Source organism: Carassius auratus, unplaced genomic scaffold (genome assembly GCF_003368295.1).
Source record: "Carassius auratus strain Wakin unplaced genomic scaffold, ASM336829v1 scaf_tig00033856, whole genome shotgun sequence".
NCBI lineage: Eukaryota > Metazoa > Chordata > Actinopteri > Cypriniformes > Cyprinidae > Carassius > Carassius auratus.
This window is the reverse complement of record NW_020526107.1, coordinates 301,810-327,009: the sequence shown is the minus strand read 5'-3', so window position 1 is coordinate 327,009 and position 25,200 is coordinate 301,810. Positions and strand designations below refer to the sequence as shown.

Genomic DNA, 25,200 nt, shown 5'->3' with positions numbered 1-25,200 from the left:
ATTAATCAGTATATTCATATAAGCTATTTTAAACAAAAATTTGCATAATTCTTTTATATTTGTGCATTCAGTATTATGACTGCACAATAATCCTGACTACATGGAATATTTGTAAAAATATTTGTCACTCATTAATTTTTAAACTAAAAACTGAAACATTTCTTAAAAACTGTGATCAGATAAAGCATCTAAAATTACATATCATATACAAAAAAAAAAGTTTCATGGGTAAGGTTTTTTTTTTTTTGTGTAGTTCAGCCTGTGATAAGTATCTGTTATATGTTGTTTTATCACTGTAGAAATTGCATTTTATTTGTATTGCCCTGCATGTGCCATAAACTTGACTTTGCTTATGTTTTCATGCATAAAATAATGAAGATATTTATAATGAACCCAAAGCAAAATTCATGTTTATTGGCAAATAAATTTGCACAAGGAATTACATTTTGTGGTTTGCTCCAAATGACAGAATCGGGCTAAAGGCAAAATATATGTATTTCTTTTCATTGAATATTGATGGAGCAAATAAATTATTTTTTACTCAAAGCAGCATTTTAAAATCATTTAAGAGAATGTTTCTTGAGCAGCATATCAGAATGATTTTAAAGGATCATGTGACAGTGAAGACTGGAGTAATGATGCTGAAAATTCAGCTTTGCATCACAGGAAATACTTATATATTCAAATAGAAAACAGCTCTTTTATTTCACAATATTACTTCCAACTTCCAAAACCTTATAAAATCGTAATGCAAACGTTCGACATATATAATACACGTGCTTAATCTTGAGTGCAACTTTTATGATCATATAAAGTCATGAGCTGCAATAGGATAAGTGATTTATCAAACTAAACAAACACGTGATGCATGAGAGTGCACTGCACCTTTTGAACAATTTTAAAAGATTTCGACTATTTGGGGGCATTGGAGTGAATTGCTGAACATCCAAACGTCCCAAAGTCCTCCTTCAGTCTTCATCGATTTTCCAAGGGGGGGTGCTGCTCCTGCCTCGCTGACTAGGTAAGCCCGCGTATAAATACAGCAGGAAAAACGCAGCAATGCCCACACCACCTATTCACAATCACCATTCACCATAGACATGATAGGGACCCGCAGAAGAGCTCTGGAAACACGGACTATCCGGCCGCAGTCCTCCACTATGCGCTCCTGGACTAAAAGCAGTCCTCTGCCTTTCAAAAGATCCACAAATGTGGCCGCATCAAGGGTTGCGTTCAGCCACGCCGTGCTCCCGTCTCCGGAAGGGTTCGAGTTGAGCGCGGCGCTCAGTGGAGATCCGGTGCGCAGTAACGAGAAGCAGCAGCTCCAGGGGCTCAACGACCGCTTCGCCAGCTACATGACAAGGTTCGCTTCCTCGAGGAGCAAAACAAGCAGCTGGAGGCTGAGATCCAAGCGCTAAAGCAGCAGAACTTGTCACAGTCCCTGCAAAGCGACGCGTACGACCGCGAGCTCCAAGACCTGCGCAGCGCCCTGGAGCAGCTCCACAAGGAGAAGGCGCAGATGCTGCTCGACACAGACCACATGGATGAGGATCTGCAGCGGCTCCGAGAGCGCTACGAAGATGAAGCCAGGCTCCGAGAGCACATCGAGTCTGCGATCCGGGGAATGAAGAAAGACAAAGACGGCTCGCATCTGATGAAACTGGAGCTGGAAAGGAAAGTTCAGGCGCTCGTGGAAGAAATGGACTTCTTGCGGCAGAACCACGAGGAGGAGATCAGCGAGCTTCTGGCTCAGCTTCAAGCCGCGCAGGTGCCGGTGATGGAGATGAGAGACCTCCAGACGACCGACATCACCTCTGCGCTCCGGGAGATCCGCGCGCAGCTGGACGGGCTCTCCTCCAAGAACCTCCAGCAGGCTGAAGACGTGTTCAAGTGCCGCTACGCCATGCTGACGGACGCCGCGGATCACAACAAGGATGCTATAAAGTCCATACGGGACGAGATCTCAGACTACCGCCGTCAGATCCAAGCCAAGAACATTGAACTGGAGGCTCTTCGTGGCACCAAAGATTCATTGGAAAGACAGCTGCATGATGTCGAAGACCGCCACAACAACGACGTTGCTAGTTATCAGGTCAGTTTTATAAAAAAGTGAATATATAAGTTTAACTTAAAAATATGAACTGTATAAATATTAAACTAATGAATAAATGAAATAAAATATATAATTATTATGTATTTTATGCATAGTTTTTATTAAAATTAAAAATAATAATGAATCATAAAATAAATATATTTAAATTCCAAATCATTCAAATGTGCTCTCTTTGTTTAATTATTTTTATGATTAAATCCTGCACTAGTAGTTATAGTATAAGTATGAACACTGTGCAGTTGCGCGTTGCGCAAGCAGCTTGAAATAATGATTTCGGACGCGTTTATGCAGTTTTCATGATATGAGGATAATGTTTTGTTCTTAGGGTGTATTTAAAGGCACATGGCTGTTCTGTAAAACATAGAATGGCCCAAAAATGCTGCATACAAGGTTTTGAAACGCAGCCATTATTTCACAGGTGGTTTGCGCACTGCGTGCGTGATCATGCGTAACGAGCAGTGCGCATAAATCCGTTTTAACCAGCGCTGCAGGATTTCACTTCAGTTGCTTGCTGGGTTCATTTGAGCCAGATCAGTCATAATTTATTAAACAAGCCATAAAACGGATGTAGGGTGCTACATTGGATACAAAGAAAGCATTTACACCCAAAATGAGAACTTTTAGAAATGTGGTTATTAAAAATGGTTAATTGCATCTGCTTCAACAGGAAATGATTCACCAACTGGAAAATGATCTGAAGGGAACAAAATGGGAAATGACTCGTCATCTTCGAGAATACCAGGATCTGCTTAATGTCAAGATGGCACTGGATGCTGAAATAGCAGCTTACAGGTAGAGTTGTGCACCTTGTTGTTTTGTTGCATGTCATTCATTTAATTAATGACAATTTTCTCACTCAAATGCAGGAAACTGCTGGAGGGTGAGGAGACGCGCTTCCATGCGGTCTCTGGGAGTATTCCAAGCCATGCTTTTGCTTACAGCCAGCCTAAAATCTCGAAAGTCAAACATAAAATAGTGGAGGAGATCATTGAGGAGACCAAAGGAGAGAGCGACCTCGATGATGATCTGGCAGAGGTGGCTAAAGAAGTGGCGGAAGAAGCTGGTGAGGGTGAAGAGGAGGAAAAGGAGGAAGAGATTGTCACCACCAGTGAGGCCAAAGTGAGTTCTGCTGCTCCTGAGGGCGAAGAAGAGGAAGAGGCAGAAGGAGGAGAAGAGGAAGAAGCAGCAGAAGAGGGAGAAGCTACTGAGGAGGAAGAGAAAGAAGAGGAAGCAGAAGAAGGTGAGGAGGAAGAGAAAGAAGAGGAAGCAGAAGAAGGTGAGGAGGAAGAGAAAGAAGAGGAAGCAGAAGAAGGTGAGGAGGAAGAGGAGCAACAAGTGGAAGTGATTGAGGAGACAGAACTGTGCGGTGATAAATCTCCAACAGGAAGTGAAGGAAAGAAAGAGGAGGAGGAGGAGGGTGGTGAAGAACAAGAGGCAGAAAGTAAAAAAGAAACCAAAGAGGAGGAGGAGAAAGAAGAAGCTGAGGAAAAAGATGATGAAAAAGAGGAGACCAAATCCGAAGGAGACGAAGAGAAGAAAGACGAATCTGGAGGAGAGGAAACGAAGGCTGATTCAGAGAAGAGTGACAAAAAAAGTGATTCAGAAGAAGAGCAGAAGAAATCACCAGAAAAGGAGAAACCAGAAAGCCCAGTAGAAGAAAAGCGGCAAGAAAAAGAAGAAGTTGTTCCCAACGGAGAGCAGACGAGCCCGGCCAAAGAAGAAGCCAGTCCGAAAGAAGAGCTCCAAACCAGAACAGTGGAAACCATCACCAATGGAGACAAGGAGAGCAAACCTGACACAGAGAAAGAGAAGAAACCAGAGGAAGAGTCTCAGGAGAAAAAAGAAAGTCACCCAAAAAGAGGAGAAAGTCAGTCCCCAAGCAAAGAAGGAAATCAAAGGAAAAGACTGATGGAATTACTTGGACAGGGAATTAGATTTAATCAATTGTTAGAAATAATTATATTTGATGCAAATGTCATTTGATGCAGCTAGCATAATAATTGCATGCCTGTTAATGATTGACTTGCATGTGTGGTCTGGAGGGATGTACTGAGCCATGCTGAGCCCACGCGTCTGAAACAGTAACTATAGTGCGTTTGAATTCAAGTACAAGTACATTTATGCTGCTAATGACTTTAACGATAAGAGAAGTACTTCAGCGGTGGTTTGGCAACAATGGTGCTACAATATCATGATTCGCAGGTGCACTTTGAGCTGAATCTCCATTTCATTATTTCAAATGATATGTCTTTCTAATATACTTCTTGCCTTAAGATATAATGCACTGACTCAATGATAAGACTCGGTTTGCTAACATGAAACACAACAGCTGTTAACAATAATACTGTGAAAGCTAAAGGTGCTGCTCTTTGCAATATCACCACAATCAATAAAAGCTCAAGTCCATACAATACTCCTAGTGTGTATGAATTTATACTGTGCTGTTTCGAAATTTGGGGTTGATTTTTGTAAAGAGATATGCCTCTTATGCTCATCAAGGCTGAGTTTATTTAATCACAAATACAGTAAAATGCAGTTTAAAGTCAATGTTTAAATTTGAATATTTTTTTAAATGTTATTTATTCCTGTGATACAAAGCTGAATTTTCAGCATCATTACTCCAGTCTTCAGAGTCACATGATTCTAGTTATAACTAAAACAATTACAAAAACAATTCAATTTCTTTAAATAAAATAAATGTAAAAAAAAATATATATATATATATATATATATATATATATATATATATATATATATATATATATATATTAACAAATATATATTTTATTTCAGCTATTGCCAAGGCAACATTTCTTATTAATTAATTTGAACTTATTTGTCTATAAATAAAATAAAAATAAAAAATATGAAAAAATATGTAGACATTCATTGAAAAAAACCTAATAAATGCCATTTACTTCCAGATTTTTTAAATGAAATAAAAAAATGCATTTATTTTAATTTAAATTTGTAACATTATAAATGTCTTAATTGTCATGTGTTATCAATTGAATGCATCCTCGCTGAATAAAAGTATTAATTATACTGAATAAAAAAACAAATAGCACAAAGAATATCACAAAAATCTAAATAATCTTAATCCTTAACATTTATATTGTATCACACAAAGTTACCTGCAACCCACAATTCACAATATTGCATGTCTTACTGCTTTCATAAAATGCTTCACAAATAATAAAAATATTAAGATTACAGTTTTCTTTAAAAAAGGTTTCCATTAGAAGATAAAGGCCTTGATATGTAAACTAAGAGTAATAGTTGGCAATAAAACCTTCCATTTTTCTATATGGGCAAATATATACCAAACTAATTTCACAAATTTTTCATTACAGCATGTACATTTATCACATTTTTCTTCTCAAACGAGATCACTCTCTATCCCCCTCCATTAGTGTGACTAGACATCAGTGTGTAGCTCTCAATTAGGATAATGGAGAACATGTGCTGCAATGGCTTATTAGCTTGAGGCAAGAGCTCTGGATCATCAGGTAACTGAATTTGTCGCTGAGGGGGCAGTAATTGGATTTGCAAACTTAAAAACACTAATTCTGCAATGCAAACATTAAATCAATACAGATTTGTGCTGATCACCGGGTCTGGCTTGGGATCACAACTGGGGTTACTGCATTTGGCTGACACTTATAGTGCACAATGGTGATAGCTCATGGTTGAACTGTAATAGGGTCGTTCAGACTTACAACTTTCAGGGGAACGGGGGGATCAAAATCTGTGCTTTCTGTGGATTCTGCTCTGTGCTGTTGTTCAAGTGCTGAATGTGCACAAAATTGTCACATGGCACCACTCTAGTGAATCACTCCAACAGAGCTCTGAGGTTTCTTGCATTATATTGATTGCAGCTGTCATGAATAAATAATCAATGCACAGCGTTGTACTAGAGTTGATGGCTGCATACTAGCAGTATATATATATATATATATATATATATATATATATATATATATATATATATATATATATTGTGTGCAGTATATATTGTGTGTAGTATATGCACATTTTCTGAATGCATTAAATTCATGTATTACCTCAAATGCACATCAAAATAACAGAGTACACTGTGTGGGATACCGTAATTTGCAGTAATAGTTCCATCCAAGATGTAGATGAGTTTGTTTCTTCATTCGAACATTTTTGGAGAAATTTAGCATTGCATCACTTGCTCACCAGCAATCCATCGTCTTCTGGCCAAATACCAGTCCATAATCTACAATAACACATCCTCCAGTGAAAAAACCCATCCCCTGTTGTCCTTTCACATCAAAATCCAGAATTTCTGTCCTGATTCAAACAAAATGGCTTTTTCACTGGAGAAAGCAATATCATGGAGAGAGGAACACCTTAACCATGGATTTGTTTTATTGCAACTCTTCCATTCACAAGATGTTAATTGATGGACTGGAGTTTTGTGGATTATTGTGATGTTTTATCATCAGTTTGGACTCTCATTCTGACGGCACCCATTCATTGCAAAGCATCCATTGGTGAGCAAGTAATGCTACACTTCTCCAAACCTGTTCAGATGAAGAAACAAACTCATCTACATCTTGGATGGCCTGAGGGTGAGTACATTTGAGCAAATTTTCAAGTTTTGGTGACTTATTCCTTGAATCAATGAGCATTGACCTTACACACAATTTGACAAAAATACATAGTAAGCATCTTCTAAGATAAAAACTAGACGCTACTCAATGAATTATGCTGCATGCCACATAACTACATTTGTTTTATGCCACATAATACCGTAGCATACAGTTTAGACTGCACAGTTAGCATAAGCAGAACAACAACAACAACAACAACTCAGTAATGCACCAAGTTAAGGAGGTGTCAAGTTTTTATTGGTAGGCAATGAGCCTTTCTTTGAGGATCTGGTCTAAGGCATTTTGAATACTAAGCACACTTGTGTTATCATAGGCAGTTGATAGTGTGATTAATGCTGAAGGCATACTGACACAATGCTCAATGAAAATTATTTGCATTCAATAAATAACACGACAATCAAACCAACACAAGCAACCTGCAATCACAACTTTCCTGCCAAGCGCAAGTGTAAAGCATCTGTTCATGTATAAGCTACTCGGGCTTTGGCCGATCTCTGCGGTTGCATTCATTATTATCGTTTGTGTACATTATGGTTTGCTTTTAAGTTAAACTGAAAATAAGAGTAGCAGGACACAGTGAAGTTGTCATTGAGATGTCTGCATACGTGAGATAAATGCACGAGGTTTGATCACCTCCAGATAGCACCAGGGATTTCAGTCCGATGTGTTTACTTCTCTTTTGGCTTGACTTTCTCATCTTTACTCTCTTTCTCCTCTCCTCCTTTCTTTTGATCCTCTTTTCCAGCGTCATCCTTCTCTTCTTCAGCTTCCCCTTCTTCTTGATCACCTTCTTCACCCTCTCCTTCTTCCTCTTCCTCTGCCTCTTCTCCTCCTTCTTCTTCCTCTGCTTCTTTTCCTTCTTCCTCTTCCTGTTCTCCTTCATCCTCACCTTCGTCCTCTCCTCCCTCTTCACCTGTAAAATGTTAAATACCATAAAAATCTAGTTAGAATCAACTTTTCTCACTAAATAAAGAGAAACATAAAAAAACATAGAAGAGAAAAAATTAATGAAAATGTTTTTGTTGCATTAATTGAATATGTATAATTAAATATACATATGCACCAATATGCAATAATAAATTAACAGCAATTAACTGTACACGATATATAAACAAATGATTTTCACCCTCTTCTTCTTCCTTCTCCTCCTTCTCACGCTCTTCCTCTTCCTCCTCTGGACTTGCCCCAGCCTCCTGCGCCTTGCTGGCTTCAATGATTTCATCTGGTGTGGCAGAGTAGCTCATCAGTCTGCTTCCCAGAAGGTAGGGGGCGCCAGAGGACAGACTGGCCTGAACAGAGAACACAGGACGACCGAAAGAAGGAGTGGCGGCGATGGAGGGAGAAAACACACTGGAGATACCGCCAATACCGCCCACGTTGAAGCGTGTTTCTTCTCCTTCTAGAAGCTTCCTGTTAGAATGTAAATGAACTTTATATTTAAGGATGTAAAGAAATACTTGGGTTTAGGGTTGATCAAATGTAATAAATGTAAAACCCTTAGTGATTGACCAGTTTTCAGATTTTTGTATTGCCTTGGTCATATAGGCTATACATCTCAATTGCAAAAAAATGTTAGACTACATAATAGATATTACTAACCTGTAAGCAGCTATCTCAATGTCCAAGGCCATTTTCACATTGAGAAGGTCCTGATATTCTTTGAGGTAATGGGCCATTTCACTCTTCATGGTCCTTAGCTCATTCTCTATGTCACCGATGGTATCCTGTCCAGACAGAAAGTATTTAAAGACAAAAGTTTAGATTTTTGTATAGAACACTGCAGATGTAGTGAAGTATTGCAGTATTAAGTCTTCTTGTAGCTGAAACTGTAGAGCATAACACTAAAAGTGCCAAGACCACGGGTTCAATTCCCAGGAAAAACAAGAACTAATCAAATGTGTACTTTGTATGCAATGTAAGCCACTTTGGATATAAGCATCTGCCAAATGTGTATTGTTCATGTAGTTATCATTCTGACCTGTAGGGCGGCGATCTCTGCGCTCTGTCTCTCCTCGACCTCTTGCAGTTGTTGCTCAAGTGCTTGGTTCAAGCCCTGGCATGCTTCGATCTCCAGGTCTCGCTCTTTTAGCAGGCGACGGTACTCCCCAGCCTCGTCTTTAGCGGTGCGGATGTTCTCCGTGTGTTTGGCCGTGTCACCCGCCATGGTGCTCACCTTTCCATGGAACCACTGCTCCGCGGCCTGGATGTTCTGCTGCGCCATGCGCTCATACTGACCTCGAATATCCCGGAGAGCTACCGAGAGGTCCGGTTTGGCCACTTCCATCTCAACAGACATCTGGGCGCTGTATTGCACCTGGGTTTGGAGTTCGCTGATTTCGCTTTCGTGGAGCTTCTTGAGGAAAGCCAGCTCATCCAGCAGAGTATCAGCCCTTTTTTCGAGCTCTGCACAGGCCAACGCTGCATCATCTGCCCCCATCCTGGCATCCACCATCTTTCTTTCGGCTTCCTCACGGGCCAGGACTACTTCTTCGTAGTGACTCTGCAAGGCCTTGAGGGCCTCTTCCAGTTGGTCCCGCCTTTCTTGAGCCGCTTGGTGCTCCCTACGGGCCTCGTCTACCGCTGCACGGAGTTCCCTCGCCTCTTGCTCATACAGCCCCCTGAGACGGGAGGGTTCGCAGTGCCTCTGGCGCAACAAGAGCAGCTCTGCTTCCAGGGCACGGTTCTGGAGCTCCAGGCCATGTACGTGCTCAATGAACCCGGCAAAGCGGTCATTAAGGTCCTGAAGTTGAGCCCTCTCCTGCGTCCGCACTGTTTTGAACTCTGAGCTCAGCTGTGAGGCCTGGCTCAGTTCCAGATCTGGTGATGCAGCAGAACGCTGTAGACCTGCTGAAGAGGACAGTAATGAAGCACGGGACGGAGATGAATATGTCGAATAGACAGAGCGAGAGCGACTACTTCCTTCACTGAAGGGCGTCCTGCTGTGCATCATCACCCTTCTCCGCTGCACAGATGGGAGATAGGGGTTGTAACTCAAGGAGCTCATGTTTGTCGAAGAGAGAAGAGAGCAGAGATGGTTTCCGCAGTGCTGCTGCTGCTGCTGTGGAGAGAGGTCTGTGAGGATGCAGCACCACTGGCAGAGCTTTTATAGCAGCCAGCGAGACTGACGCAGAGCTTTTTACTGACAGCATAAATCGATTACCTTCAGTTCGGGCTGGGTTGGGATCTTGGGGAGTGGAGGGGCAAATTACAGAAATGGACCGGCAATACGAGAGCAAGAATGTGAGCACAGCAAAAAGGATAATGAGGACAAAGATCCTGAGCTTGAAAAACAGTTCAGATGCAGCAGGCAGAAGACAAAGCTGATGTTTAAAAACAAGTTTATTGAATATTTGTATTGTCTAAGCTCAATCTGACCAGAAACAAATTCAAGTGTTATTAAATCATGAAATCCCACAAGACCTTGAATGACAACAAATGATATTTTACTGTGCACAAATTAATGAAGCCAAAAATTATTTATATATATACAATATATATGAATATTGTTTTCTTTAAATTAAAAAAAAAACTTACTGGCCCTAAACGTCTGAACTGTGATAGATGCATGTCTGTAAAAGATATTAAGCATTACCATTATTTTCTCTCTCTTTTTCTAAAATTTATTTATTTATTTTTTGCCACTGTCACACAGTCAAATAGATTTACAATCTGAACATACAAGTTTATATAATATAAACTTTCTATTAAATATTATTTGCTGAATATTAGCATTGCAGGTTCAGTAAAATAGATAAAGTAAAATAAATAAAGCGTTCCTACAGTTTCGTAATTACTAGTTATTTTTGGTAATAATAGGTTTTTCACTCCCGAAAGAATCACTGAACCATAAACTGCAAACCCAGCGAGTGTTTCGGTGAAAGTGGTGATGAATGTATATATGTTTGTGAGTGTGTGGGTCAGACATTTTGTAGAAGGACACAGTGCCGGCCAGCCTGTCCAGAGGGTTTGACAGGAAATGTGCATATGTTTTGTTGTTGTTGTGCCAGGCTCTATATCCATCAGGAGTACAGAAAAGACTGCAGGACATATCATTCCACCCAAATCACCAGTCACTCCGTTTTTGTTTAATATTTGATGACTAAATTGAATTTCTGTACTGTTCACTGTGCAAATTAGATATGCTTCAAAGGCTATTCAGTTAAGAGCACTGAGTGATTATATCCTTTTCTTTTCTATATATATAGATATATATATATAGGTCATGAACTGTGTATCTGTGGTCTTCTCAGTGTAAGATATATCTGATGAAATTTTCACTGAAATGCTTAATCTCGTTTTTCTTCCCATATCCTCACATTTTCGGGTTTGTGTCTGTAGGCCTACTTTTCACTCCTTTTTAACATCTAATTCATATTAACAGTGTTTACTGGAATGTTTCTAAAGCAGCTAAATACATTTTTGCTATCTGTCATCTGTAGCCTATGTTACATATAAGACATAAATTACTATAGTGACAACACGTCCATAATATTGCTGCGGAAATTAAACCATTCACCATCACTGAGGTCAAATACGATAATCATGTTATTTGCTGAGAATGAAGTGCTATGTGCTATGTTAATGGTTCGTTGCATAATATGAACAAATCTCAGTGTTTGGTTCAAAGGAGATTCTTGTTTATTTTCATACAATAAACAATTTTAAGATTGCTTCAGGTCACCGCTTGGCTCTGAAGTGAAATCAGTTCAGTTGAGAATCAATACTATATAAATATCATTATACCATGGTATATTAGGATGAAATCCATGGTATTTAATTTCATTATCTATGAGTAGAAACCTCAAAACCAAGATGAACCCACAAAAGACAATGATGAGAATTTGAAGACATCCAACAAAACAAAACAGCTTCAAACTATATTTACACAATATACAATGCAAGAGATTCAAACATTTCTTCAATGCCCCGGCTACAAAGTTGCTCTTCTTAAGGCACATCAAGTACATCACATATATGATTATGCAAAAAATGAAGGCTGATTCCAATTATCTTAAAAATAAACACACACAACACACCAAAATGATTCATAGTACACATGTAAGTGAAGCTGTACATGATATTTAAGATTTAACTGTAAACAATTAGCAATTTTCAAACTGAAAGATATATAGATACAAAAATGAACAGGAAGGTAATGTGTAAGACAGTGACATCATGGTTATTTTGACACAGAAAACACCACGTCACAGCATTTGCGTGACATTTATAACACTTATATATATATATTTTTTTTTATTTCTCACTCTCAGATCACCAGGAAAATGATCTTTCCACATGTTGATCAAAAGAGTCAGGCACAGAGTCTTTTTTATATGAGTTTTAATGAATGCAGTGAACATTAAGGGCTTTATGTTTACAGGCACACATATAAATGGTGTGTCTCAGCGTTGAGATCGTCGAGGTTTGAATCCGTCCCAGCCGGCTCTGTCCGTCCAGCTCTTCTCTGGGAGCAGCGAGTCCTTCAGTCTGTCTGGCAGTGGCAGGGCTTTCACCTTCTCCTCAAAGGGCCAGGGCCCCAGACACAGCCGGATGAGTCTCCTGCAAAGGCTTCTCAGTGGCAGCGGCTGCCTTTCCTGCTCCTCTAGTCTGCTGTAGAGCTCCAGCAGGGGCTGATGGGTAGACGTCTGATCCAGCACGGGCAGTCCTGAGCGGGGGAAGAGAGGAGGAATGACCGGACAGCAGATTCTGGCCAGATCCAACAGCACTTCAGCTTTGGCTAAAACATCAGCCGCCTCGGCAGCATCTAAAGCTTCCCGGAGAGCTTCAGCGAGACGTGTGAATATCAGCTGGTGACCTGTCCAGTAGGAGGCGCTGTGGTGAGAGCAGACAAAGGAAGCACCATGCTGGAGTAAAAGGGCTGTCAGGGGAAACAGCAAGTCGAAGTTCTCCAGACTGGTGTAGGTTAGCGAATGCTCCCACAGTTCCCCGTCGGTAGCATTCAAGCAGCAGCTGGGATCGGCGCCGTGGTTGATCAGAAGATGTGCAACGCGGGTACAGAAGTGGCCGATCTCCTTCGCATCCTCCACGCTGCTGTCCAGAGCCTCCTTCACCAGGAACGTGAGTGATGACATGGGGGTCTCGCCATCGTGTGTGATGGTGTTCACATCTGCACCTGCAAGGGATTATAGAAATACAACGCTAACATTAACAACAGTAAAAAAAAAAAAAAAAAATTAATGCTTTTAAAAATATATATAAAATGTAAGAGAAAAAAAAATGCAATGATTAATAATCTAAGTTAATATTAATAATATAAAATAATTACTAATATATGTGTGTGTGTGTGTGTGTGTGTGTAATAAATTTAAAAATACATTTGATTTTATATTAAAATATTATATAAATATATTTTTGCTGTCAAATCGATTAATTGCGTGTAATGTGTATATTTATATGTATGTATATATAAATACGCACATACAAGTATATATTTACACACACATATATATATATATATATTATGTAAACAAACGTTTATTTTGGATGTTATTAATCGCGATTAATCGATTTCACAGCACTAGAATTTTACATTTTATTAATTATATTGTTTTTTATATCTATCTATCTATCTATCTATCTATCTATCTATATATATATATATATATATATATATATATATATATATATATATATATATATATATATATATATATATATATATATATATATATATATAATTTCGGTTTTGGATTAAATATGACCAATAATATATAATAATTTTCTAATATGATATATACATAGTAATTGTAAGAATATATATAAAAAATTATACAATTAACAACATTGCAATAACAACTACTTAAAAACGTTTAGCCTAATATTTGAAGGAAATTATACATTCTTCCATGTTGAAACTATTTTCTTTTTTAAACATCTATTAATGAAATTCCTGAAATATATTGTTGTCTAGTAATGTCAGAGCTAATGTTTTAAATTCACCTCTTTCTAGAAGCAGCTGTATATTGTCCAAATTATTGACTGTGAGTCCATCACTGCTGGCCAGAGCATGAAGCAGTGCAGTTTTTCCTGCAAGCAGGTACAATAAACAGAGAGTTGGAATCATATGGAAAAAGGAAACCACAAACAATCTATTTGGTTAGATAATTCAGCAAAAAATACCATTCTTGTCTTTTGCATTCACATCAGCACCCAAATCCAGAAGCACACGCAGACACGGCAACCTATCCACCTCCTCACCGGCCAAATCAAGAGGGCTGCATTCATGAATCTATTGCAGACGCAAAAACATCATATTTAAAGACATTTAAGAAATGTAAAAATAAAAAAATAATGTGGGCATTCAAAGCAAATATCAAAGATACAATAAAAATAAATACAAATAAAGTGCATGTTCACAACAGGCAATTTTATATATATATATATATATATATATATATATATATATATATATATATATATATATAATATATATATATATGGAGAGAGAGAGAGAGAGAGAGGGAGAGGGAGAGAAAGAGACATTCCCACCCTGTCCCTCTTTTCGATTTCAGCTCCATGAGATATCAACATCTGCACCATGTCTGGCTTGTTTCTCAACACTGCAATGTGTAAGGGGTTGTAGTACGACACAGGATCTGGAACCATAAGAAAAGGGTCTGATTATATTTCCTTGATGACAATGAGGTTTATCGGAATCCCAAAAGCATCTTTAGCATCTACAAACCTTCAAAGTTGAGATCAGCTCCGTAACGTAGAAGCACCTGTGCTGCGCTGACCAACCCGAGATCAGCCACTCGAAACAGAGAGTAACTGATGCCCTCCATGAAGACGGGAGACTGAGACTCTCTGTCCAGAAGCTCCACAAGAGACCCAGAGACGCTTTCTTCATCATCTCGCCTGTAAAATGCAGGATATACATTTAAATACATTACATACATTTATGCATTTAGCAGATGCTTTTATTTCAAACGACAGTGCATTCAGGCTAACATTTTATACCTAACATGTCAAACATATCTGCAGTTCATAAAACTCTGTCGTCATCTGCCTATTGCACTCTAAGATGCAGTTGGTTTGCTGACCTGCGCTGGTTTTCTCCTTCTATTCCCAGGACACACATCACTTCATCCACCAGCGGCTGGTACTCGTACACGATCCTCCTGAAGCCGTGCAGGAAAGGCATAGTCTGTTCCCTTTGTGCCACGATCTCTTCACGCTGTAAAACAGAACAGCTTCATGTAAATCATACAGAAATCCTGTTCTCATGCAGCAAAACAAAATGTTACACAATTCTATTCAACACAGATCCATCTGTCTGTGACAATTAAACAATGTTATAAATTCTTATGCAGCATTAATAAATTAAATATATTATAGGTATAGAGTAATGCATAAATATATAGTAAGGCTAAGATCATATAAGAAACAACTACTCAGTCCGGTTGGAGTTTTTAAATAATGCACATTAGAAAGACTCTCTGTCGGTTTATCAGATGGACCACACCTATGAAAGAGCGCTATATTCACATCTGTGAAAATGCACATTAATTTAACACCTTAGAAGACGTCTTTAAGATTACAACATTTTAATCAAAATAAATATTATAAACCAGATTTATTCATTTTGTTCGTTGTTTTATGTAGAGGGATCTTTACTTGCATGCATGCTAACTGTCTGCGCTTGCTACTATATGATTCATAACTAATCAAAGCTCTCAGAGGCTTCTGGAACTATTATTATATATATATAAAAAAAACATAATACATAAAAAAAAAAACATACTTAAAAATTTGCTTTTCATTCTTATGTTTGTAATTGTTTTATCTTACCCACTGTAGGACCGGAAGTAGTTCCTCCCACATGTTACTGTGAAAATAACGGTGGTGACGTGAGGTTTTTTCTTTTCAAAATAAAAGCACACGAATCAACGTGGGATTATGAATTATACAACGGATAATTCTGGTCCTTGATTCCGATTGGTTGAGACTATTTCGAAGCTGCTGTAATTTACACTACAAACATACATCTTTTACTCTTACTTCTGTGTGTTGTGTTTGTCGGCAACCACGTTGTTTCTTGAGGCTTATTGTTTTATTAATACACGTTAATTTCAAAATAAAAGCTTTGAGGTTTCATCTGAGCCAAATCTGACGTCACCAAATATTTATATATATTCTACCTGAAATAATTTTTACAAAATATTGCAACCATTAACACAGGGAAAAGATCAAGATCAAAAATTATTCACTTGAAGAAGCCTATTCATATTCCGATTTAAACAACTAGGTTTTCATTAAACGCGATTTCATCTTTAAAAGTGAAACATCTACACACAAGTTTCCATCTTTGTTGCTTGGTAATATGCTGTTGCCGTTAAAAACAATTAAATGGAAAGAAAGACCAAATGTAGCTTAATTCAGCAAGTGTGATTAAATTTATTGAGTTAACAAGGCATAAATACAGTAGTGTTTTTGTGCAAGCGAACACAATTTCAGTGACACAGCCTCAACATACTTATTCTCACATACTCACTCACTAAGACACACAAAAGTGAACAAAGAATTATATTAACGTCTCTTCTCTTAAGCTGCACATTTATGACCACAAAGCACTAATGAATTCCACAAACAAGCGCCATGTCCCACAAAACCAATAAAAACAGAAATATCAGCTCTATAACAAAGATAAGACACAAGTTTCTTTAATGGTCCACATGATATAGTTCAGACTCACTCAAAACACTACAGTCATCGTGACATTTACAGTAGGAGTTTCATTGCACATAAGTCAAGCCAGCCTGTATGGAAGATGCTGTTGCCAATGGAGCGAAAGCTTGGATTTGCCTTGTTTACTTCTGCTCCCGTCTCCAGATGATCACCATACCAGTGGTGTCAGAGGAGGCCAGCAAACTTTCGTCGCAGTTGAAGCTCACGTCCAGGACGGGCCCGCTGTGGCCCTGCAGCTTGTTAACGATGGCCTTAGTGTTGCGCTCAACGTCGAAAAAGTAAACGCACCCATCCTCGCTGCCAGTGACTGCAAGAGGGAAAGAGCAGGATTCACTTACTCTGGTTTTGCAAACAGGAGATGGATTGATACTCTTCAAACTTTCTATTCATAAAACATATATATATTTTGTCATATAACTTGTTTTCAACATTAACAGCAGCAGCAAATCAACATATTAGATTGATTTCTGACAGATCAGACTGAAATAGCCTGTAATATGATGATTATGATCTTACCGACACAGGCTCCCTGTCTGAAGGACATGAGAGGACAGAAGATGCTGTGCAGCGGTTGGGATCCGTGTTGAATGGGGAAGCTCCTCTTCAGCTGTAGTGTTCCCTCATTATCCACGACCCTGTCAACACCAGATCAAGAATCATCTCAGTCAAGAGCAAGTGACAATATGAGTTGCTGTAAGTGCACTCTTAACCTGTAGAGCAGTAGTTTGTTGACACAGGCGTTGATGAGCAGTGACGGATCCCGTGCCTCTCGACTGATCCACGAGCGGGCGGTGATACTAGAGATAGAGCTGCCCTCATTCACCACCAGTCTCTTAGCTTTGGTCAGTTTTCCTGTGGGAGAAGAAACCTCAGCTTTACATAAACACCAAAATATCAACCGTACTCTCATCTACATTTCCAGAATTTCCACCAGGTTTTTTTGCAAAGAAAATATCTTTGTACCTGTGGCCATGTCAAAGAGGAAGGAGAAAATGCTTCCCCTGTCATCACCAGCCCACAGGATTCTCCCCGGAGCATCAAACGAGAGAGAAAGCACTCGGCCGGTGAGTTTACTGGAGCCTCCTTTCACTTTCTTCCCAGTGGAGATGTTCACCACCTGCAGGTGGTGTTTACTGTTGCCAACCTGGGGACGGACAACAAGGGACAGATTTGATGCATCATATATGAACAGAAAATACTTCATGCAGTAGATGAGATTCAGGGTAGAAAATGTGTAACAGACGCATTGTATAAAAGCCAATATTTAATATTTGAGTGAGTGAATTAGTACAATGAATTTCTATTGCAAAGCCTAAAATCTTTTATATTGACAGTTTTTCAATTTTGATGTGAAAAAGCTTAGACAAAATAAAAAAAAGTTATATTCACAAAGTATGTGTGTGTGTGTTTTTTACTCATATTTGATGCATCAGGCTTTTATGGCTACTGTAGCATGATATAGGGAGAATATGGAGCTCATACAAAAAGTATGATTAAGATAATTATGTTATATTATTATATATGATATTTACATGGCCAGAAAGGTGGCTTATTTATTTTAATGTAAATTCGAAAATTATATAGCGAAATACTTACAAAAAATGCATAGAAATATAGTCACTCTATGTCTCAGCAACATGATTTTTAAATGCTTTGTTTTATGATCAAAGTTCTGTAGTTTCAAAACATATAATGCAATGTTTTACAGGTCACCCACCACAGTAGTTGGTAGGTAAGTAAAATTACCCACCACTGCACACAAAATACTCTTTTTAGCTAGTGGTGCATGTTAATGTCTCACTGAAAGGGCTGATGGTGTTTTTTAATGCGTTCTGCAGTGTTTCATCAGCATAAACAATTCAAATTTTTTTGAGTAGCAAATCAGCATATTAGAATGATTTCTGAAGAATCATGTGACACTGAAGACTGAAGTAATGATGCTGAAAATACAGCTTTGAATCACAGAAATAAAATACATTTTAAAATATATTAAAACAGAAAAACGGATTGATTTTAATAATATTTCACTTACTGTTTTAACCATATTCTGATCCAAAAAGAGTATACAAGACTTCCTTCAAAAACATATTAAAATCTTACTGAGACCAAACTTTTAAATGGTAGTATACAAAGAAGAAAAAAAATGGCTGGCATTTGGACTCACCACAGTCAGGTTGTTGTTCATGGGCTGAAAAGTGCAGCACAGCAGCTCACTTCCCTCTGGATCGGCCACCTCTCGGATACAGCGTCCATCCTCTGTGTTCCAGATTCGCAGAGTGCCATCTTTTGACGTGGACACAATGATGTCATTGCTGAGGGACCAGGCGAAGTCAGTCACGGGAGCAGCATGACCCTTTAGTGTCACCTTTACAGTCGGTGGAGGCGGGGACAATGTCATGATTGACAGTGTCCCATCCAACGAGCAGCAGGCGAGGAGGTGTTTATCATCATTAGCAAACTGCAATCGAGGAACTAAAGAGATAAAATAGTGAAAGGTTTAAATGAAAGGCTAAAACAACAGTCCAGACCCAGGACTGACGGATGCTTCTTTCAAACATTAATGCAGAAGCACTGAAGCAGGCTAGTGGTAATGCAACTTCCCAGCAAAAATAATCTAAAGCAATCTATCAGATCTGTGCATTAGCAGATGTTGAAATTAAACTACAATATTAATTAAACAATATAAAAGAAGAAATGGTCCTTTGGGGTTGTTTAATGACACATTTTCAAAACTTTTTATCATTTATTAATGCACTGTTAAATTGTTCAACTTAGGAGCACATGCTCCTAAAAAAAAAGCAAGCATCAAGCCCTGAGATTACAGAATCAAGGAGTTGCTGTCTATAGTGTAAATCTGTTTATTTTATGTATATACTTTGTCATCAAGATTAAATGTTTTTTCATACCTCTTCATTATGCTTTATTTCTAATAATGTCGATAAATCTGTGGCATGCAGCATTTGTTATTTACTATTTTAAAATTTAGATAGGGTTTGTATTGACATTGTTTCACACTGCTCTCTAAGGTACTGCCCATTAATAAAAATTGGACTAGAGCAGAGTAATCTTAGTCGTGTCATTAACAGCTGACTCACCAGCTGAGTCGACATGTTGGTCAAAGATGTGGTGCATTCCAGCAAAGGCGTAGTTCTCACTTAGGGTGGTGTCACCTGCCATTGCCCGACTGGCTTCTGCCACCGACGTGGGCACCAGGCTACCTGGAGGCCTGGCACATGAAATAGAACCAGAGAATTATTCATACTGGTACAAAATACTGTAAGAACACATATTTGCTTAATGAAATCCAATACTTGTTTCTTATTAATTTTGGGGTGCCGATTCTAAGATTAATGCCTGTTTTGCCTAAGCATGTAACACTTTGTCACAAAATAATATGCATTTCATAGCATTTTGCATTCTGCAAACATGTGTCAGATGAAAAAGTTAGTGGACTTTACCTTTCATCATACACTGCCCTGTTCATCTGGGCTTGCAGCTGGTATGAACCACGGCTTACTGATCTCCGGTGGCCTCTGGCACCCTGAGCCCTGGGATCCTCCTCGAAGTCCTGATTGAAAGACAGAAAACAGGATAAAAAAAAGACCAAGAAAAGAGGAAAGCAGGCAGTAATGAAGGATAATGCAGTACAGCAACATAAAATCCATCATGAACAAAAGAGTTCGCAATCTACATGCTCTGCAGCTCTCACACAACACACAATGACCTGGATCTGGATTGCTATTTATATCAAGGACTATATAGATGTTTGATCTTGCCCTCTCTCTGTTTTTTCTGGGGCTTATTTCAACCCAGAACTTCTTATTTGCATTTCTCTAGCCCTTTTCCCTGTTTCTGAATGCACCTAACCTCCATGCGATCCAGTGTGGTGCGGGAACTGCGCACACTGCTGGCTCTGAAGCTGCTCTGCTCTGACAGGGGCCCGTAACGCAAGGCGAGCAACTGACTGCGCAGACGCAGATACTGCCTGCGCAGCCCCGGCTCAAAACCACACTTGGCATTCTCACGGAGCAGCTGGCTACGCCGCCGGATGTACTGCGTGCGGAACTGGGGGAACGTAGGTGTGCGGTAAGCATTGTACCTGAGCAAGAAGACAAAAAGACACAGAAAGACAAAAAATAGAGAATAATATAACAAATGATTAGGCACTACACATATCAAAATACATATACAAGGAGTCGCATTACAATGACAATCTTGCACACACCTTGCGTCCACTGCCAGCACCTGCTGCCAAACAGCAGCCATGAGATCCACAAACACTGGGAGATGCAGGAAACACAAGGACTGCAGGAGACACAAATCTGTTGTAGAAAAAAATGAAAACAATATATATCTATATATAGAGAGAGGGGGGGGGTTAATAGATAAAGATATTAAAGCATTATAATTCAGTTCAGTTGAGAATTTTTCTTTATGTAACTGTTGTTAAAAACATTACATGAGGGACAAAATAGCACAAGTAACCCTAATTATAAACAATAAATGCAATTAACAATGTAATTTAAAAGATTTCACAATTTTTGATGCTAAGAACCCCCAAATACGATGATTCTCTTATGAGAGATTCTAAATATAATAAATAAGATTGTTTGTTTATGTGTAAAAATCCATTTATATAGTATAACTAAACTATTCTTTGTAATATTATTAAGAGGAAAGTAAAAAAAAAATTTTCAAAGTTAAATATTTGGCTTTTGCATTGTCATTTTACTAAAACAAAATGTTAAAATGTTATCTGCAAATATTTACGTTTAATTAACTTGACCACGTTTATATAATTGTTTTTATATTTCATTTTTATAAAATAATAGCATTTTATTAATGTCTTGATTTCTTTGAAAAGCAGAATGAAATAATTGTCACCTTTATAACATGCAAACGTTAAAAAAAAAGTTAAACGTATTTTATGAATACCTTAAATGCACAAATTAACAATCCTAACCCATATTTTGTTGACAAATAAAGAAAAACTCTTATTAATCCAGATTAATGTACAAATAGCACAAAAATCCAACACACTAGCACAATGCAACATGACTAAGTTAACGTAAACACAATGTTTATAAGAAACATATAATAACAAAATGATTTGTATTTATGCACAGCATAAAATAATTTTAAAATCAATGTTTTGACACATTAGCCCAGTTAGCAGGGACGCTAACAACAACAGCCGTTACACACCGACTTACAACCTCCCCCAAAAAATCATGTCAGTCACCCTGTGGCTCGCTAATAACAATTTCTGAATGGGTTGAATTTACTGAAACACAATGTAATGAATCATTTTGTATTTAAAGGATACCTACCGTGCGAGACTCTCACCGGTTCATTCTGTCTGTCATTCTGGGACTGGCGTGATCACGTGACAGAACCGCCCTTCCATCAGCTGATCTGCGTAATGACGTCACTGCAGCGTGTTATAAACATAATTGTCTAAATATGTGACTAATAATTAAAAGCATGGTATTAACCACAGAGATTCCATTATTTTCTAAAACAACAAAAAATAATAGATTATTTTGTGCCAGGTTTGGATAAGTCTAAACATTTTGTTTTGTGCATATCAATACAATTCTTAGTCACTTCTTGTAAATACTGAAGATCCAACATTGTCCAGGTAAAATAAACATAATTTATCAGAACTAGTAGATCAGAGTCTGTTAGCCTGCAGTTTCGTCCTAAATATTAAACTGTAATATTAAAATTCCAAAATTAGTAAATATATCTGCGTTGAGGGAAAGGCTGTGGGAGCAAACCATCAATCTGTGTTCAGCAAAATAAAAAGATTAACTATACAAAAGATACATACACACTTGTGATTTCACCTGAGCTCAGCAGAGCCCCATGGCAGGACAGTGCAGAGGCACAGCTGACGGGGCTCTTTGCTTGTTCCTGAAGCTCTTTCCCGAAGGGGGCCCGTAGATGGAGTCATTCAGTGGCCGGGGCCATAAATGAGGGCTGCACCAGTGGCTCAGCACTGCTTATTCTAAAAGGACACAAGGACTTTGGAGCGCAGCCAAAATGCCTGGAACAAAAGGTAGATATTCAAGCAAAGCATGAAATATGCTTAATATTTTTTTTTAATGATTTCATATGATATGTAATATGCAAAAATGTCATGAAATATTAGTAATAAATTAAACCAGGCATGCAAAAAGTAATGTCCTGAATGTTTTATCACTTAACAGGTAACAAGGCGGACAAGAAATCCACCACCAAGGTAAAATAGAAAAATTGCCCACAGCATATCCATTGCACATGTTGGAAAGTTAAACATGCATAATTTATAATGCCTGTTCAAAATCAGCCAATGTCAATTTTGGCTAATGTTCTGGCAAGGTTCTCTAAAATAAAAAATAAAAAACACAAACACACAAACAAATAAATGCTCTTCCAGTAACATTAATAGAATGTTAGTTTTCTGGGTTTTGATAACATTTGCAAAACGTCAGTACCAAAACCTTAAACATTGTTCATGTCATTTCTTTTCTGAATTAAAAAAAAAAAAACTTACTACTTGTTTCAGAATATTCAGAGATCTGTTCCTAAAATGAATGCACACTGATAAATGGAGCATTCCCTTAATGTTTTCTCTGACATTTGCATTAGAAAGAAAGAAAAAAAAACTGGTTGATTGTAAATGTTCTGAGAACATTTAGAGCACATTCCGAAATAACATTTTCTTAACTTAATTGGAACATTAGCAAAACATTCTTGAAACAAATTCTTATTCGCTTGGTTAAATGAGATCTTTAAACATTCTTCCAGTTTTCACAGAATGTTCATTTAATGTTTAATGACAGGCACAGATTCATGGAACATCTTTTTTTCTGAAATTTTTTTTTAAATGTTATTACTTGTTTTAGAATGTGCAGAGAAACGTTCAAAAGTAAGATTCCTATAATGTTTGCAAAATGATAAATGGAACATTCTCTTAATGTTTACTCTAATGTTTACATAATCAAGAAATTAAAAAAAAAATGTTTGTGAAACAATTAGAGCATCTTCCGAAATAACCGTTTTTATCACCTTATGACTAATAACTTTGAACTTTAAAAGTTCTTCCAGTAATATTAATAAAAGGTTTATTTAAAGTTGTCTGGTCTTTAACAATGTTCATACAAAAGCATTATTAATACGTTGTTGATGGAACAATCTTTCAATCTTATTATTACTTCTTTCAGAATATATAAAGAACATTCAAAGGTAACATTCCTTTGATGTTTATACAATGATAAACGGAACATTCTCTCAGTGTTTTCTCTTACATAACCGAGAAAAAAAAAGGTTTTAAATATTAATACCGGTCTTTTTAAATATTCAGACAACATTCGGACATAAAGATTTTCAAAACGCTCTTAGAAAATACTATTAGTTGGGATAACTGAGATCTTTAAATGATTTCTTTTGAGATTTAATTTTATGGATCTATTTATTTATTTTTCGCTGTAGCAACCTCAGAGTCCTAAGGAGCAGCCGAAGAAAGGTGATCAGAAAGGAGATGATGCCAAAAAGCAAGGAGGTAAAAACTGACAACAGCACAGAGTGAGATAAAAAGGCATTTCAACTGTACCTATGAAATACAAGCAAAAATTACACTGCAAATATCTGAAATGCAAAAATGCTTTTTATGGCTTATGAAAGTAAATGTTTGACTTTTTCTGATTTATTACAATAGAATAAAGTGTCAAATAATATCAGGTGTATGGGAGAAATATTATACAATATCTTGACACAAATGAGAGAGAAGATTGCACATTTCGATCTTGCTCTCAGGCATAACTGGATTTTATTGCACTTTGCTGTATGTCTCCAGTCAAGGTAGCTAACTGTCTTTGTGTCTTTCCCCTCACAGGACAGCCGAAGGGAGAGAAGCAATAATTTCCAGGCCTTCGTGAAGCTGGCTCTGGAGACTCTCCTGGGCTCTTGTCGACGCAAGCATGGGGGCCCCCAGGGTAGGCAGGGCTGAGGTTAGCTCCTCCCACCACCAGCATCCATCTGGCCATTACTAGACAGAGCTTATCTAGCTCTGTAGTCTGTCCCTTCTGTACCTCCTCACACGGGTCTCAGGTTTGAATAATGCTGCTGATTTGCTCAGTGGAAGCTGGGCTAATGAAGACACCAGAGACTCTGTGACCCCGCCCTCATCTGTTCATTTGACTCCGCCCATGTCACAGATCTCGACTGTGCTGTACATAACTGATTTGCAAATAAATAATTTCATACGCTTGCCATAGTTTGGATTTTTTTAAACAGATTTTTAAAAAAATTAAATGATTTCTTTATCAGATTTGTTTCTAATAACATGTACACTAATACATCATTAAGAACAAGACCAGAAACATGTAATAAAGAAAATTAACAGGTTCGATTATGATTTTATGTTGATGTTTGAGTTTGATATATATTTTAGTTCCTCCTGCAATCAGTTGTATAGCTATAATTCTATGATAAAAATACAGTAGGCTCTTGCTTCGACCAACAATAACGTATGTCTTTTAAAATAAATCAATTTTGCCTTCACCAGCCACATGCATTACCAAAGTCTGCCCAGTACACAGCAGAGAGAAATAGGTGTAGTGTAATCATATATTAGAGCAAAAGCGCTCTGGGAATATTAGGCATGTATGTAATATCAGGCTTAGGCAGCAAAAACATAGGATGCATTTGTGTCAGAGAACAAGTGTTTTATAGGAGGTGCATGTAGGTGCATTA

General features: G+C 37.9%; 3 protein-coding genes and 1 pseudogene across 4 annotated transcripts; 1 reads left to right on the top strand and 3 right to left on the bottom strand.

Annotated features, from left to right (window-relative positions):
- The first annotated feature begins 997 nt into the window (after positions 1-997).
- On the top strand, positions 998-4,515 carry LOC113081334 (neurofilament medium polypeptide-like; annotated as a pseudogene).
- Positions 4,516-6,969: 2,454 nt separating this feature from the next.
- Positions 6,970-10,174, bottom strand: LOC113081336 (neurofilament light polypeptide-like). The gene is made up of 4 exons (XM_026253427.1): positions 8,732-10,174; positions 8,353-8,477; positions 7,880-8,163; positions 6,970-7,666 (listed from the first exon to the last, which is right to left on the bottom strand). Exons 1-4 carry the CDS (start codon positions 9,755-9,757, stop codon positions 7,422-7,424), a joined length of 1,680 nt encoding a protein of 559 aa, XP_026109212.1. The 5' UTR covers positions 9,758-10,174; the 3' UTR covers positions 6,970-7,421.
- A 1,199-nt stretch (positions 10,175-11,373) lies between these two features.
- On the bottom strand, positions 11,374-15,709 carry asb6 (ankyrin repeat and SOCS box containing 6). 2 transcript variants are annotated; one of them, XM_026253416.1, is made up of 7 exons: positions 15,565-15,709; positions 14,817-14,950; positions 14,459-14,631; positions 14,263-14,369; positions 13,894-14,002; positions 13,714-13,800; positions 11,374-12,886 (listed from the first exon to the last, which is right to left on the bottom strand). In XM_026253416.1, the coding sequence occupies exons 1-7, from the start codon at positions 15,595-15,597 to the stop codon at positions 12,156-12,158; spliced, it is 1,374 nt and encodes a 457-aa protein (XP_026109201.1). In that variant the 5' UTR covers positions 15,598-15,709; the 3' UTR covers positions 11,374-12,155. The 2 variants fall into 2 exon arrangements, with proteins under 2 accessions (XP_026109201.1, XP_026109202.1); XM_026253417.1 differs by lacking the exon at positions 15,565-15,709 and adding an exon at positions 15,518-15,537.
- A 433-nt stretch (positions 15,710-16,142) lies between these two features.
- On the bottom strand, positions 16,143-21,885 carry LOC113081326 (WD repeat-containing protein 13-like). Its single transcript, XM_026253414.1, has 10 exons — positions 21,792-21,885; positions 20,687-20,783; positions 20,329-20,560; positions 19,920-20,029; positions 19,557-19,687; positions 18,626-18,933; positions 17,425-17,605; positions 17,172-17,313; positions 16,978-17,096; positions 16,143-16,768 (listed from the first exon to the last, which is right to left on the bottom strand). Exons 2-10 carry the CDS (start codon positions 20,725-20,727, stop codon positions 16,584-16,586), a joined length of 1,449 nt encoding a protein of 482 aa, XP_026109199.1. The 5' UTR covers positions 20,728-20,783; positions 21,792-21,885; the 3' UTR covers positions 16,143-16,583.
- Positions 21,886-25,200: the final 3,315 nt, after the last annotated feature.

Coding starts and splice junctions, on each gene's coding strand:
- LOC113081336 (XM_026253427.1), bottom strand. CDS start 9,757: ATGAGCTCCTTGAGTTACAACCCCTATCTCCCATCTGTGCAGCGGAGA. Junction 8,164..8,352: donor ATTGAGATAGCTGCTTACAG/GTTAGTAATATC, acceptor ACATTCTAACAG/GAAGCTTCTAGAAGGAGAAG. Junction 7,667..7,879: donor GGAGAAGGAAGAAGAAGAGG/GTGAAAATCATT, acceptor AACATTTTACAG/GTGAAGAGGGAGGAGAGGAC.
- asb6 (XM_026253416.1), bottom strand. CDS start 15,597: ATGTGGGAGGAACTACTTCCGGTCCTACAGTGG. Junction 14,951..15,564: donor TACTTCCGGTCCTACAGTGG/GTAAGATAAAAC, acceptor TCTGTTTTACAG/CGTGAAGAGATCGTGGCACA. Junction 13,801..13,893: donor GAATGCAAAAGACAAGAATG/GTATTTTTTGCT, acceptor ACCTGCTTGCAG/GAAAAACTGCACTGCTTCAT.
- LOC113081326 (XM_026253414.1), bottom strand. CDS start 20,727: ATGGCTGCTGTTTGGCAGCAGGTGCTGGCAGTGGACGCAAG. Junction 20,030..20,328: donor CCACACTGGATCGCATGGAG/GTTAGGTGCATT, acceptor TCTTTCAATCAG/GACTTCGAGGAGGATCCCAG. Junction 17,314..17,424: donor CCTCTTTGACATGGCCACAG/GTACAAAGATAT, acceptor CTTCTCCCACAG/GAAAACTGACCAAAGCTAAG.